The sequence below is a fragment of the Salmo trutta genome, chromosome 1 (genome assembly GCF_901001165.1).
Source record: "Salmo trutta chromosome 1, fSalTru1.1, whole genome shotgun sequence".
Taxonomy (NCBI): Eukaryota; Metazoa; Chordata; class Actinopteri; order Salmoniformes; family Salmonidae; genus Salmo; species Salmo trutta.
In genome coordinates this window covers 31949002-31966229 of record NC_042957.1, presented here as the reverse complement: position 1 = coordinate 31966229, position 17228 = coordinate 31949002, and the positions used below count along the sequence as shown (strand labels likewise).

Below are 17228 nucleotides of genomic sequence, written 5' to 3'. Positions count from 1 at the left end.
TGTGTCGTTTCTAGTGGTAGTTACTCGGCTGCTCGGCACCTCGTCAGCAGTAGTGCCACAGATAAATGGCGGGAGGTAAATCACCCAACTCAATGTAATCGCCCCAAATGTAAGTGGATTTGGGGTCTAATATTCAGCTGTCACATTACATGAGCGTAACTCAAGATGGGACATGATTCAGAATATAATATACCAATTTGCTGCATGCCTCATGGGCGCGAACAATGACTTGTTTGAGGAAAAATGTGCCTAGTGGAAATAGTTCCCCAGATCACTTCTCTGTGTGGACCATTACCATTTCTTAATGTTCCGCTCCATCCCATAGACATTCTGTTCCCCCGTTTAATTCTGTTGAGTTCGAAAGGCTGTGGAAATAAGAGAGTAGTTAGTCATAGGCTATATATTAACAAATGGATGATTTGAAGTGGAGAAAATGGTATTGGTCGGACATGTTTTGGATCTGGGACAATGTGTCTCTCTAGACAGTTCCTATGGCTTCCATGTGATGTGACACTCCACAGCTGCTGACTACCGCTGCCACTGTTGGTCAGAAGAGGCTGGTGAGAGGAGCTATAGGAGGACGGGCTCAATGTAACGGCCAGAATGGAATCAATGGAACGGATTCAAACCCGTTGTTTCCAGGTAGTTGTAACCAGCCTGGTCAAAGGTAGTGCACTATACAGGGAATAGGGTGGCATTTGGGACAGAACCAGCAGCTTTGTGGTCCTGCTCTGTGGGGCTCTGGGGGGTTGGGGGTTGGGGGGGGGGGGGGGGGGGCAGGAACAGAGAGGGGTTGAGAGGAGACGCCGGCTTGTCTAACGGCCAATCAGGTGTTCTACTATGAGCTCACGGACAGCCACGGAACTCCACTGAGACCAACTGCAGTACTGATCTATTTCTGGCACACCACCACAGCGCGATGTTCTGAGAATTAGAACAGCAGCGTAGCAGAGTACACATCATGAGCAGAACATAGCGGGCACCTTAATAAGTCAACAAGATTATACGTAGTATCCATGTCTAGAAGCACATGCTACAGTAACGAATATGAGGGCTTTTTCATTCATAGGACGCTATAGGCTATATGGAAATGGGTGTTATTATCAAGCCTTTGGATAGCCAACATTTACTCGGTTCAAATGTGCTTGGGGAAATATCATGTAAGCTTCTCCATGCTATTTACAATTGTAGAGGACAAATTGTGGTAATAACATATAATAGGCTTAATTTACAGCCTAACGGTATGGTATGTTCAGAACTCATGTCAGTCAAAATAAATGTGAGAAACAAACTAGCCTGCTCTCCTCTTTTTGCATAAACATTCAAGAGGTAAGACGCGCCGAGACAGTTAAGGTCAGGAGCAGAGATGAGAGAACATGGGAAAATGACTGAATAAAAGATTATTTAACTGAGAACTGAAACATCAGAGTGGATTATTATGGATATCCATGCTTTGATGTAAAGGCTGACAGATTACTTTCACAAAGACTAGACTTCCCTGCATTAATGTCAATGCCTTGTGTTGTCTGGTAAACTGCATATTGACTCGGAGTTAGAGCAAGACCTTTTGCTAAAAGTAAAATTGAGAAACTTAAAACCATTTATTTTTCTTGCCGTAAACTTGCTTCCAGAATCTAGTAAAACTCAAGGTGAAAGTGATTCCTTCTCAAAGTTTCTATTGATGCTGCTGTTTATGTGTAGACAATTCCAATTTACTCTCGAAGGACCTGCCTGCTTAAAAAGGCATCGAACATGTGTCAGTCTTTGTTTCCCTCTGTCACTGGTACCTGTACTCTCTCTACACGCCGATTGTTCAAACTTTTCTCTTTGTCTGCCAAGTCCTTCAAAAATAATATCTCTGAGGCTCATCTTGGTTTATTTAGGTCACATTGTGTGAGTCTTGTACTCGATTGGCTTGAGACTATTGAGCTCCTAATTTAGCTTATGAAGGCTATAGGCTATATATAATGATAAAAGGTTTACTGTTTATGCTGATGCCAGGGGGCTTCATAGAAAAAAACACCATATGGCCTCTTGATGACCTAAATGTAAATGTATCATGCCTTGATAAGCGCAAACAGGATTCTGTAGCTTTTCACAAATGGCTGAGTCAAGAAAACTTGTCTGAAAGGCAATTTACTATACATTACCCTAATCTGAAACTAATTTGACCAGAAGTCTCTCAGACATCTTTTCAGTGCTAAAATAAGTCTGGGTTCATGTGAAAAAGGCAATTAATTCAGACGTGATAAGCTCACACTGTGGATTCAACAGCCAGGGCGATTAGAAGGAATTAAAATATGTCAGTATTTAGTAAGAGTACTAGAGATGGGAGTAGCAGAGATATGTTTCCCATGGAATTCCTACATAGAGTCAAATGTACGTTCAACTTTGCTGTCTCTTACCAGGGAAGACGTAGAAGATAGTCGGGAGAGAAGGGACGTCCTTAATTCTAAGGGAGTACATTAAATGTACTCTAAATGTAGAGGTCGGGACTTTTAAAAACAGTACATTGATTTGGACCGAGTCTACTTCAGCATTGTAAGTACCCGGCATTGTTCTGCCAATGACACCCTGTATAAATCAAAGAGCCATTGAAATGAAAGCACTCTAGGAGATCTGTGAGTCGCTCCCTAGCCTCACAGAGATACCGCCTTTAATGAAAAACATTTCATTTCCAAATGGGAATCCACCAACAAGGGGACTGGACTGGCCCTCTGGCTAAATGGGTTTATTCTCCTTTATTGTTAGACTGCTAAAATTCCAATTGCTTGGCTAGCATCCATTTAGAGGCCAGGGAAAGGCAATATTACTTATTTTCTAGTTACAGCAAGAGTCAAAGGCCCACTCCACATGCCTGTTATATGTTATATTATCTTCCCTGTACATTGTATTAGGGATGATATCAGCCATATACTAATAGGTTTTGGTGTCTTGGATCTCTCTCAGTTCACGGGGCCAGGGGAAATATTCAAGGCTATGGATGGGGTCAGTTAGTGGCTATTCTTTAGGGAGAAACTGGGCTTCCATTTGCTGATCATGACAGTAGTTGCAAATACTTTCTATTGTAAAGCCTACCTGCAAACAGAGGCATGATGCAGTCCTGCAAAACTGCATCTCTCTCTCTCTCTAGATTCAAATGACAATAGCCTGCCCACCTTTGAAAAGCAGTGTTCTAATACTCCCTCATATAACTTGTGTTTAACGACACGTCTGACAACCAATGACAGCCACTAGTATGCTTAACCTGGGCCAGAATGAAAGAACTGAACGGATGAGGGAAAAAAACTCCAGTCATGTCAGTGAGTAGATTGATGTCATTCTTATATAATGAAACACTGCCCCCTCTTGGTTTAACAGAGGAACAGGTTTTTCGTTTTCCTTCATTGAAGGTCAAACGAATGATGTCGAACGTGATGAAGATAGGGTATTTTTCTTTTGTATGCTAATCACAACAAGGGAAATGTCCTGAGACAGATTAGGTTTTTGATGATCTTACACAATTAGCATCAACAGTAAGATCTCTGGTGATTGGCTGTTCAGTGCTTGTTATGGAAGCTCTACACAGGACTGGACAGAGAAAGGGAAAGGGGGATACCTACTAGTCAGTTGTACAACTGAATGCATTCAACTGAACTGTGTCTTCCGCATTTAACCCAACTCCTCTAAAGACCATAGAGACAACTTGCTTACATTTCTTTCCTTTCTGAAATAAAAACCACAGACATGTTGTAATTGTTCTAGGGGATTGAAGTCAGGTTGTTCTGTTTCCTTTGATCATTATTGTTTTGTTCAAATGCAGCAGCTTCATACGGAGATGCTTTATTTTCATACAACATGATTTTCTTATTTGATTTATTTTTGTACTTTTTTCCCCAATTGGTAGTTACAGTCTTGTCCCATCGCTGCAACTCCCGTGCGTCCTCCGAAACACGACGCTGCCGAGCCGCACTGCTTCTTGACACACCGCACCAATGTGTCGGAGGAAACACCGTACAACTGGCGACCGAAGTCAGCGTGCATGCGCCCGGCCCACAAGGAGTCGCAAGAGCGCGATGGGACAAGGACATCCCTGCCGGCCAAACCCTCTCCTAACCCGGACGACGCTGGGTCAATTGTGGACCGCCTCATGGGTCTCCCGGTCACAGCCGGCTGGGTCGAACCCAGGTCCGTAGTGATGCCTCTAGGACTGCGATGCAGTGCCTTAGATCGTTGCGCCCCTCGGGAGGCCACAACATGATTTTCACACAGCACATGTTATGAACAGAGTTGAAAATTTAGATTGCAACATCAAAGGAGATCATTTCTATCCTGTTTCAACAAAAATATAAACGCAACATAAACGTAAAGTGTTGGTCCCATGTTTCATGATCTGAAATAAAAGATCCCAGAAATTGACCATAAGCACAATGAAAATATATCACATTGGGCCCCACCACCACAGGCCACACCAACCCTGCGCAATTGCTGTAACCACACACCTCCAGAACCCAATCGACCCATTCAAAGCTTTAAATAACTCTACCTTTGCAGGCTTGCAACTCTCTTGTAATCCAATATTTACTGTACGATATTTACTGACAGTGAGCTGTGAAAATATAACACTGTGCAGACATGCATGCAACATTCTGCATACAGTGGAATTCACTATTTGATGCAAGACTGATACCCTCTATACGAAATCTGCTAAAGGCCATCTTTTACAGTCTAAATGTAATTTTAAAGGTACAATTTTTGAACGGAGAATTCTCTTAACAATAATGAATAACTTAAAATAAATATATATTAACCTCTTCAATTAAAATAAATTTGCATTATCATCTATAGAATGATATGACAAACAAAATAATAAAATCCGTAGCAGATTTTTGAACTAAGTATACCTACCAACTAGAAAATCAGCAGCTGTAAAAGTGGAAATGGAAAACAAAATGGAAATGAAGAGGCCTGATTTTGGCGCTAGAGGAAAGGTAAAGTGGTCACCAAATCAATAGGTTTCTTCCACTTGGGGTCTTGATTGTGCACAACAAATTTTATGGCAATCCAGCCGTTGGGGCGGCAGGTAGCCTAGTGGTTAGAGCTTTGGACTAGTAACCGAAAGGTTGCAAGATCGAATCCCTGAGCTGACAAGGTAAAAATCTGTTGTTATGCCCCTGAACAAGGCAGTTAACCCACTAGGCCGTCGTTGAAAATAAGAATTTGTTCTTAAAACCTCTTACATCTACACGTTCCGCTAGCGGAACGTCTGCTCCAATATCCAATGATGGGCGGGGCGCGAAATTCAAACTCCTCTAAATCCGAAAACTTACACTTTTCAAACATATGACTATTTTACAGCTATTTAAAGACAAGACTCTCCTTTATCTAACCAAACTGTCCGATTTCAAAAAGGCTTTACAGCGAAAGCAAAACATTAGATTATGTCAGCAGAGTACCCAGCCAGGAATAATCACACAGCCATTTTTCAAGCTAGCATATCATGTCACATAAACCCAAACCATATCTAAATGCAGCACTAACCTTTGATGATCTTCATCAGATGACACACCTAGGACATTGTGTTATACAATACATGCATGTCTGTTCAATCAAGTTCATATTTATATCAAAAACCAGCTTTTTACATTAGCATGTGACGTTCAGAACTAGCATTCCCACCGAACACTTCCGGTGATTTTACTAAATTACTCACGATAAACGTTCACAAAAAGCATAACAATTATTTTAAGAATTATAGATACAGAACTCCTCTATGCACTCGATATGTCCGATTTTAAAATAGCTTTTCGGATGAAGCACATTTTGCAATAATGTAAGTACATAGCCCGGCGTTACAGGGCTAGCTATTTAGACACCCTGCAAGTTTAGCCTTCACCAAAATCACATTTCCTATAAGAAAAATGTTCTTACCTTGCTTGTTCTTCATCAGAATACACTGCCAGGACTTCTACTTCAATAACAAATGTAGGTTTGGTCCCAAATAATCCATCGTTATATCCAAACAGCGACGTTTTGTTCGTGCGTTCTAGACACTATCCCAACGCTAAATCTCGGCCACGAGCATGACGCAAAATATGACAAAAAATTTCTAAATATTCCATTACCGTACTTCGAAGCATGTCAACCGCTGTTTAAAACCAATATTTATGCAATTTATCTCGTAGAGAAGCGATAATATTCCGACCGGGAATCTGCCTGTCTGTAAACTGAGGAAAAAACCGAAAGCCGGGGGCGGGGCGTGTCACGCGCCTAAGGCTTAGTCCATTGACTGACCACTCAGCTTTTGCTCTCGTGTGCTTCAGCCAGGGCTTTGAATTACATCATTCCTGTTTTTCCCGGGCTGTGAGACTCCATTGTTGACGTGAGAAGTGTCACGTAAGAGCAGAGATCCTTTGTAAACGATAGAGATAATCAAGAAGGGCAAGAAATGTTCAGACAGGGTACTTCCTGAACAGAAGCATCTCAGGTTTTTGCCTGCCATAGGAGTTCTGTTATACTCACAGACACCATTCAAACAGTTTCAGAAACTTTGGAGTGTTTTCTCTCCAAAGCTAATAATTATATGCATATTCCAGTTTCTGGGCAGGACTAATAATCAGATTAAATCGGGTACGTTTTTTATCCAGCCGTGAAATTACTGCCCCCTAGATGTAAGAGGTTTTAACTGACTTGCCTAGTTGAAAAAAGAAAAAAAGTAAACTTTGAGATATCCTGTTCTCAGCCTGTGGGCATCATGTGTGTAGTGATCCAATATCCATAGCCATGTAATTTAACAGTTATCACTGGCCCTTTCTCAGCCTTACTCACCAAGAGCCCAATGCCAATCCTTCTCGCTAGCAAAGTCACTGATCAAGTCTTTGAAGTCCAGCTTTCTAGCTAACTGACTTTCAATGGACAACATGGCAAGACTGCAAAGTCTGTCCTGGGACACAGTGGACCTCAAATTGTTTTTTTAATCAGTTTTAGCTTACTGAAAGCTCTCTCACTACCAGCAACAGTCACAGGCAGTGTGCAAAATATCCGTAAAGCAATGCACACTTCTCCAAAAATGCTTTGCAGCAGCATCTTACAAACTGCATTCAGGACACCAAGAGGGGACAAGTTAGGGTGAAAGTGGCAGCATATACAGTGTTCAGGTGTCTTACTTCATGTTGAAACTCAGGTGTAAGATCTCTGGAATACTTCATGATCAGTGGTTGGCACACAGAAGGGACTTTATCCTCACTAATCTTCCCAACTTTCAGAACAGAAGAAAATTCTTCTACATTTTTTGCAGTGGTGTGGAACCTAGTGTTCAAGTCACTTATGATGTTGTCCATAGCAGTAAAAAAACATTGTGCTCCGAAACACCGTTGCTGCACTGTCCTGAGCTGTCTCCTCTTGAGAGATCTCATCATAGAATCTCTTCCTTTTCCTCCGGCGGCTGTGTTCCTTGCTAAATTGAGGTGCAACATCCATTTGCGTAGCAATCAGTGTTGCCTCAGACTAAGAGACTGAGCTGCATCTGTTGGGCCTGGCACCAGACAACTGATTTAGTACGAATAGCTTGCTAAAAGTTTGCCTGCATTGATTAAATGTCGGCTAAAATAGGAGCGAAATGTAAACACTAAGAATTTTCTGTGAATATATTAAGTAATAAGTGTTCAGGGAGCAAAAGTAGCCTATTTCACTATGGACTAAGCTAACGGGTTCATTTCGACCACTCATGGACTACACCCATCTACTTTAATGAAAAATTGGGTGACATACCGCCCTTTCTTTTCTCTCTCCTGTCTTTCTTTTCTTTCTTTCTTTTCGTTTTTTGGAAGCCAGATTTTTCTTTAGGAAGCTGAGACATGCTGCTCCAATGGCACTCCTCACTCACAATTCACTTCTAGCAGGTACCGTTCTCGCCTGGTTTGGGGGCAGGACTGAACCGTTTCATGTAAATAGAGGGGGGTTGGGCAATATTAGAGGCTCTCTGGATGTTTACTTTTTGCCAAAAACAAGAAAAGAAAAAGAAACCGTTAGTTTTATTAGTACTTTGTAAATAAAATATTATATTAATGATGATAGGTTAATAATTTAATATTGAAAGAAATGTACCTAATGTTCTAATCATTTTTTAGGGCCCCTGTCAGTCACAGGCAATTGGAATCGTCCTAATCCCTCCCCCAGATACAACGCCCCTGGTTGTGCACAAATGTGTTTACATCCCTTTTAGTGAGCGTTTCTCCTTTGCCAAGATAATCCATCCACCTGACAGGTGTGGCATATAAAAAAGCTGATTAAACAGCATGATTGATCATTACAGTAAAAGTTGACTCTAAAACGTGCAGTTTTGTCACACGACACAATGCCACAGATGTCTCAAGTTTTGAGGGAGCATGTAATTGGCATTCTGACTGCAGGAATGTCCACCAGAGCTGTTGCCAGAGAAGTGAATGCTAATTTCTCTACCATAAACTATCTCCAACGTCGTTTTAGAGAATTTGGCAGTACGTCCAACCGGCCTCACAACCGCAGACCACGTGTATGCCGTCGTGTGGGCGAGCGGTTTGCTGATTTCAACAATGTGAACAGAGTGCCCCATGGTGGCGGTGGGGTTATGGGCAGGCATAAACTATGGGCAACGAACACAATTGCATTTTATCAATGGCAATTTGAATGCACAGAGATACTGTGATGAGATCCTGAGGCCCATTGTGAGGCCTATTTTTGTAAGGTATCTGTGATCAACAGATGCATATCTGTATTCCCAGTCATGTGAAATCCATAGATTAAGGCCTAATTTATTTATTTAAATTGACTGATTTCCTCATATGAACTGTAACTCCATAAAATCAATTAAATTGTTGCATGTTGCGTATATATTTTTTGTTTTGTATACATTCATGAGGCACCGACTTGTGTATTCTAGACTGTGGGTTTTCCTTTGCAAAAGGCTACATACAGCACCACAGAAACGTTATGATTGAATTGAAGCCACAGTAATCTAGAGACCAAATCATAATCTAGGCCCTATCTAATTAATATATATTCCTTAATTAACAGCTGAAGGGTTGTCTGGGACCAAACTATGCTGTCACCCTTTCTGTGAGAATAAAAGGTGTCTGGTGGAAGAATTGTGTATTCTGCATTTACACGGACTCAATGAAAAATGATACCATTATAACAGATGAAACCGTTTTCAAAAAAAAGAAAGAAAACGATACCCCGATGAGGCTCTCGCCGAGTGGGTCTGCCTGTCATGCATTTGATCAAATCCGATCCGAGCTAGCTGGCAGAAACAATGAAATAAATAAAGGGTGGGTATGACTGAGGAAGGCAGACGTCTGCTCTAATGACAATGCAGCACTTTACAGGATCCTGTGAGGGTGGCTTAATCACTTGTAAGGCTTGATTGAGTGAATGTTAATAAACATTAGGACTGCCAGTGATTAGTGGTTTATGTGCTCTGCTCTCCCGTCCCCAGGCTGAAGACGCAGTCCTGAAGATTGATGGAGGGCCATGCTATTCAAACAGCAGGCGTTGCTGAGACAGAAGCTCTTTGTGCTGGGCAGCCTTGCTATCGGGAGTCTCCTCTATCTAGTGGCCAGGGTTGGGAGCTTGGATAGGTATGTCGGTTGGTGTCCATAGTAGCTAACACATTTAGCTTTCGGTCTGAAAGCAAGGCCTGTTGAATGTTAAGTACAGAATGTCTCTTTCTGTGTTTTTCCCTCCTCCAGGCTGCAGCCTATTTGCCCCATAGAGAGCAGACTGGGCCCTCCTCACCTGCCGGAGCAGATCCCTCTCCGGACCCTGCAGTATAAGCGTGGTCTGCTCCACGAGCTCCGCAAGGGCAATGCCACCAAAGAGCAGATCCGCCTGCACAACCTGGTGCAGCAGCTGCCCCGGGCCATCATTATCGGGGTGCGCAAGGGGGGCACGCGCGCCCTGCTGGAGATGCTCAACCTGCACCCGGCGGTGGTCAAGGCCTCGCAGGAGATCCACTTCTTTGACAACGACCAGAACTACGCCCGGGGCATCGACTGGTACCGGGAGAAGATGCCCTTCTCCTTCCCCCATCAGATCACCATTGAGAAGAGCCCCGCCTACTTCATCACAGAGGAGGTCCCCGAACGCATCTTCAAGATGAACTCCTCCATAAAGCTGCTGATCATCGTGCGCGAGCCCACCACCAGAGCCGTGTCAGACTACACACAGGTGCTGGAGGGCAAGGAGCGCAAGAACAAGACCTACCACAAGTTTGAGAAGCTGGCCATTGACGGAAACACGTGTGAGGTGAACACAAAGTACAAGGCGGTACGGACCAGCATTTACACCAAGCACTTGGAGCGCTGGCTGAAGTACTTCCCCGTGGAACAATTCCACATTGTGGACGGGGACCGTCTGATCACGGACCCGTTGCCGGAGCTGCAGCTCGTCGAGCGCTTCCTCAACCTCCCGTCCAGGATCAGCCACTATAATCTGTACTTCAATGCCACCAGGGGATTCTACTGCCTGCGATTTAACATTGTCTTCAACAAGTGCCTGGCAGGCAGCAAGGGGCGCATCCACCCTGAGGTGGACCCTTCGGTCGTGGCCAAATTGAGGAAGTTCTTCCACCCCTTCAATCAGAAGTTTTATCAGATCACTGGCAGGACATTCAACTGGCCCTGAGAAACGAAGGGAAGGTCTATATAAATGTGTTAACTAAAGTTGTTCTGTTGACATTTTCAAGATGTCAACCTCAAAAATATTAAAGGATATTAAAAAGCACTTTGATTGAATTTAACACCTATGAGAATGACAATGTGACCAAATATGTAACGGAATCAATGTATGTTTGTTTGTAAATATGTAAGGGGGGCGGAGGAAAAATGGTTTGTGAGTTACAAAACAATTCAGTTTAATGCGCCTGATCTTCATGTGTAATAGTTCACCTGTTTGACACTTTTCCCCATTTATGAACTCATCATTTTGCCATCATCTCTCACAGGTTGACATTTATTGGGATGAGTCTTGTCCTTGAGGCAGAACTGAACTATTTCCGCTAGATGGGCCAGTTGCAAAGTCAAAATTTGCTATATTGTAAAAATTATTTATTTAAGATTAGAGTTAGCAGTATGGTTAGGGTTAAGGTTAGGTTTAAAATCTGATTTTATGGCTTTGTGGCTGTGGCAGCTAGTGACCACTCTGCAGAGCTGCCTCCAGAACAGGTTTCATGACAAAAAAACACTGACCTGCTCATCTCTCAGCCAATATTGAATGAAGGGTATACTCTCAAATGTGAGATAGACATGAGATTATTTTAAGAACGATGTGGCTTTTAAAAGAACACTTGTCAGTCATCGACACACATATTTTACAGATTGAAAAGCATTCATGAACCTATATGTGTGACAACGTTTCATATTAAAACAACATTGACGAAGACGTAAGCCCACACGTCCTTACAGTCCTGAATGTGATAGTCATGCATTTATTTCCCTCTCATTTAGATGTTGTTTTATATGTGCAATGAACATTGTTTTTTTTTATGTATTCCAGTATCATTCTTCAAACATTATTCCAGTATCATTCTTTAAACCTTTATTTGTTTCTATGTTGTTTTTAGGTTTATTCGTGTTCTCCACTACCATGAAGCGCTTGTGTCTGTAATATAACTCAGAAATCTAGGAGATTCTCAAGAGGGAATAGGAACATAGCATTTCTCACCAAATTCTGACTCAGATAAAAACGTGGTCTTGTATGTCAAGCATTTAAATGTTGCATAAGGGATTTGAGTGGTAACTTTGTCCCCGCCCCCACCAGTATTGAAATTGTTTGTCATTGCCCTTGGCCAAAAGCCATTGTATAAAGTTATTTGTTAGTTAATGTCAAATCATCTAATGCTTATTCTACTACAATTACCAGATTTGTCTTATGTGCAAATAGCCACTCTGTATCATAAGTGTATTGTTCTGTAACAAAAAAAGGATTTCATTAAAATAACATTTAAACATGTGTCAACTGAGTATTTTTTTTCTGTTTTGTCTCGTAATTTATCTCGGGGTTTAAAGACACTTAATGCTTTCATTCTCAGTAAGTACTGGGTCATTCCATTGAGTCTGTCATTTTGAATTAAATCACAATTGGAAACATATTTCCTGGTACCTTCATTAATTGCCCACAGCTCAGCAAATACATATTTCCATGTATCTTATTATGAGAGGGTCAATGTAAAATAAAAAGTGGTGTTCTCTGATCTGTTGAACTGCAGGAGCAGCTGCTCAGTCACAGACTAGCTGCTGAGATGGTTCAAAGTCTAATTTCCATCGCTTCAGTGCTGACTTGCTTTGACTGGTTTTGACTAAATGATGACACCTGCTGTGCAGTTGAATATGATGTGAATCTTATAGGAATGCAGTGGCAATAGACTCAAAACCCTGTCTCACACAAAAGTCTGAGCAGGTTGTTCATCCTCAGTGCAATAACGAAGATGCTTAGAATTTGGAGAGACACTTAGTCCATGAAATAGTGCCACTTCTGCCGATCTTCGGCCTTTTTGGGGATGGTTTTCCATGACATGCCACGGTCCTTCATCTCCTCATCTCCTCCACGGTTCTTGAGCAAGTTTCTTTTGGAGAGACAACAGTGATAAATGATTAGTCTCTTCTCAATGCCTCTGTAAGAAGAGAGACGAGAAAATAATCTGGATGGACAATGACAGCCGGGCAAATTTTATAATCATTTAGTGACTGGAGGAATGTTATGTGACAAATGCTAGCCTACTTTATCAACTTAATACACAGCATAGACTAGCATCAACAAACATTAAAGTAAGTGCAGGAAACCAAAAACATTCAAAGGCTCTATTTTCTATAATGTATTATCATTGCCAGATTGTTCAGTGTAAAGATGATCTGCATCACATGGATTAGAGGCCCAAGACTCTTATATGAGTTTTATACACATCCACAAGGTCAGGCAAGAAGGAAAACATTATATTATATACCTAGCTACATGGAGAGAATGACTAGGGTTTTGCATGATGATTACTGATTGATCGACTAAATACAGAATGAGCTGCAACGTCGTTTTCGATGAGGGGATTCGATTAATGCCCGTGGTGAACCGGGTTAACGTTTGTTGCATTCGTTTTGGAAACGAGCTGCCTCCCGGGCGTGAGCCAGGTGGCCCATTTTGGCCGACGGCGAATTTAGGTCAAAACAGGTGATGTACAGTAGGTTAAACACGCAGATTAATGAGTAGGATTCTGTGTTCTTGCATGCAAAAGTGATTGCTTTTGATAAAATAGGTGTTTATTGCCTTCCCAAATGAAAACTAGTTATAACATTCTAACATATTTTATAGAAAAAGAGATGTATGTTTCTGAACGATGCATCATGCTGCTTTGTTGACAACATGATCGAGTGGCGCAGATTACTGTTTGATTTGACAAGGGCGCTCCTCCTTCGCAGCTTTTACCCGTTCATGTCGAGGGCATTACGGTTTGCCGGACAACATCACGTGCAGCATTTACGGTGACACGGCTTCTGCAGAAGTCACGGCATTCATACTTCTTGCGCTTTGCGGGGCAGCGCAGAGCTGTTGTGAAGGAAGTTGTCAAGGAAGTGAGTTTGTGTTTATCAGTAGTGGTGCGTAGTTCCATTTATTGGGGAAACTGCAGAATAAATTCAACCACACCTTTGTTTTTATTACAAAACCGCATAGCAACCAATGCCCAGTGAAGTCCACAAAGCATATTGCATGTACAGTAACAGACCTACAGCATGGTCAAGCAAGTTAATGTTTCCCACATTTTCGGACCACTAAACATCTATGGATTTAGAACCACAGAGTTACCACAAGTCGCAAAGAAAACAAGAGCTGCCTCCATTATTCCAGCACAATTTCAAATTCAACATTTAACATTTTTTGGGGAAGCCTGGCATCCCTTGCCATCCATGAATACATGGCAATAGTGTTTATGCAGGACCTACCATCAACCAATAAGCATTCAAATTTATATGGTTTGGAGTTGGAAAATGTGCATAGAAATAATGATAAGATCAGAATACTCACTTGCTTAATAATTGTGCTTGCAGTGTATTTTCAAAAATCTTGTGTATCTTAATATCCATCATTAACAATTAATATGCGTAATAATGTTGACAGTTCATGCAAAGGATTGTTACCTATAACTATAACCAGGATTGCCATTGCATTACATTTTTGTCAAGCAATTTTTATTTTAGCAAACAATTATTGTGATTCATCCTATATAGTCCCTAACATCCTTACCCCCTAGCAACAGATGTGGGACACACACACACACACACACACACACACACACACACACACACACACACAACCCCTTTCCCCCACAAACAACCATAAGCTCAGATGCTCAACGGTTGTGTTGTTACATCCCAGAGCCCAAATCAAGAAAGGACTTGATTTACAAATGCATATACAGTTACAGCTGTTTGAGAATGCTTGCAAGATTGAGCAAAATGTGCAACATTGAGGAGATTCGATTAACCAGTGTCAAGTCCTAGGTGATGGAGATCAGATACACCCCCTTCCCCTGAAACACACATACACTGGTCCCCCGTTGTGACCATTTTCCCAAGCATCTCTGTGCAGTCAGACCCACTATGGTCACAATAATATGCCCCCTGTCTGATTGTCCGACTGTGACCCCTTCCCCATGGGTTACTGCAGCCAGTGTTGCCAGCCCTGCCACTACCTGGGTGGAGGTACCCCACCGGAATCCCCACTGGTTAGGTACATGTTCGTCAAGGTTCTCATTAGCAGCATTGACAATTTCCTTGTATATTATGCTCTCCCATCCGGGGGCTTTGGCCTTGTAAGACCAACCCTGCCAGGCAGGCTCAGAATCTTGAGGGGGCTGTGCTGCTCTAGTAGGTCTCTGTCCACATTCCTCTTTCTGTTTTGGCTGCATATTGTCAACTTACAGTAAGCCCATAAAACAGATAAGGTTTTTTCTTAAGAGTATGGTTCACATAGGCGGGTGAATAGGGTTGGGAACCGTTTCATCATGAGATGTATACTGCTCAAAAAAATAAAGGGAACACTTAAACAACACATCCTAGATCTGAATGAAAGAAATAATCTTATTAAATACTTTTTTCTTTACATAGTTGAATGTGCTGACAACAAAATCACACAAAAATAATCAATGGAAATCCAATTTATCAACCCATGGAGGTCTGGATTTGGAGTCACACTCAAAATTAAAGTGGAAAACCACACTACAGGCTGATCCAACGTTGATGTAATGTCCTTAAAACAAGTCAAAATGAGGCTCAGTAGTGTGTGTGGCCTCCACGTGCCTGTATGACCTCCCTACAATGCCTGGGCATGCTCCTGATGAGGTGGTGGATGGTCTCCTGAGGGATCTCCTCCCAGACCTGGACTAAAGCATCCGCCAACTCCTGGACAGTCTGTGGTGCAACGTGGCGTTGGTGGATGGAGCGAGACATGATGTCCCAGATGTGCTCAATTGGATTCAGGTCTGGGGAACGGGCGGGCCAGTCCATAGCATCAATGCCTTCCTCTTGCAGGAACTGCTGACACACTCCAGCCACATGAGGTCTAGCATTGTCTTGCATTAGGAGGAACCAAGGGCCAACCGCACCAGCATATGGTCTCACAAGGGGTCTGAGGATCTCATCTCGGTACCTAATGGCAGTCAGGCTACCTCTGGCGAGCACATGGAGAGCTGTGCGGCCCCCCAAAGAAATGCCACCCCACACCATGACTGACCCACCGCCAAACCGGTCATGCTGGAGGATGTTGCAGGCAACAGAACGTTCTCCACGGCGTCTCCAGACTCTGTCACGTCTGTCACATGCTTAGTGTGAACCTGCTTTCATCTGTGAAGAGCACAGGGCGCCAGTGGCGAATTTGCCAATCTTGGTGTTCTCTGGCAAATGCCAAACGTCCTGCACGGTGTTGGGCTGTAAGCACAACCCCCACCTGTGGACGTCGGGCCCTCATACCACCCTCATGGAGTCTGTTTCTGACCGTTTGAGCAGACACATGCACATTTGTGGCCTGCTGGAGGTCATTTTGCAGGGCTCTGGCAGTGCTTCTCCTGCTCCTCCTTGCACAAAGGCGGAGGTAGCGGTCCTGCTGCTGAGTTGTTGCCCTCCTACGGCCTCCTGATGTACTGGCCTGTCTCCTGGTAGCGCCTCCATGCTCTGGACACTACGCTGACAGACACAGCAAACCTTCTTGCCACAGCTCGCATTGATGTGCCATCCTGGATGAGCTGCACTACCTGAGCCACTTGTGTGGGTTGTAGACTCCGTCTCATGCTACCACTAGAGTGAAAGCACCGCCAGCATTCAAAAGTGACCAAAACATCAGCCAGGAAGCATATGAACTGAGAAGTGGTCTGTGGTCCCCACCTGCATAACCACTCCTTTATTGGGGGTGTCTTGCTAATTTCCTATAATTTCCACCTGTTGTCTATTCCATTTGCACAACAGCATGTGAAATTTATTGTCAATCAGTGTTGCTTCCTAAGTGGACAGTTTGATTTCACAGAAGTGTGATTGACTTGGAGTTACATTGTGTTGTATAAGTGTTCCCTTTATTTTTTTGAGCAGTGTATAATTTATTTTCAAATGTATATCCCTCATCTGCACAAAATTGAAAGCTCTCTCTCGCAACCCCAGCTTCTTGATATGCCACACCTGCCAGGTGGATGGATTATTTTTGCAAAGGAGAAATACTCACTAATAAGAATGGAAACAAATTTGTGCAAAACATTTGAGAGAAATAAACTTTTTCTTTGTATGGAACATTTCTGGGATTTTTTATTTGAACTCATGAAACGTGTGACCAACACTTTACATGTTGCATTTATATTTTTGTTCAGTGTCACTAGAGAGATGTCACCTCTCTGGAGAAGTGAGTTGGTATGGCCCAATCCAGGTAGGAGGGTTAACAACTGGGGTCTATTCATTAGGAACCAAACAAACCAAATGGAAGCCAACAGAACGGTTTGTTAGGGACCTACCTGAATTTGTCCACTAGAAACTCTCGTTTTCTTTGCGAAACATTTTCCCATTGGCGTAAACGGTATCGCAACTATTTGCTATGGTCTTGGTCTATATAAAGGCAGCCCTGGAATTTATATCAGTCTGTTAACATTCTGCGCTAGAGGAAGTGGGCAGACTGCTGGTAGTTACCTGCCTGCCCACCATTACATGATAGGAGATTGTTGAGAGACATTCTCAGCTCAATGGTAA

At 42.7% G+C, this 17228-nt stretch overlaps 1 protein-coding gene across 1 annotated transcript in view; it reads left to right on the top strand.

The window, feature by feature from the left end:
- The window catches only part of LOC115194199 (heparan sulfate glucosamine 3-O-sulfotransferase 5), a 69442-nt gene extending 58415 nt beyond the window's left edge, over positions 1-11027 (top strand). The window contains exons 2-3 of the mRNA XM_029753672.1: positions 9455-9596; positions 9708-11027. Coding sequence (XP_029609532.1) covers positions 9490-9596; positions 9708-10641 — 1041 coding nt within the window. The 5' untranslated portion in view covers positions 9455-9489 and the 3' untranslated portion in view covers positions 10642-11027. The remainder of the gene's footprint in view (positions 1-9454; positions 9597-9707) is intronic.
- The last annotated feature ends 6201 nt before the right edge of the window (positions 11028-17228 follow it).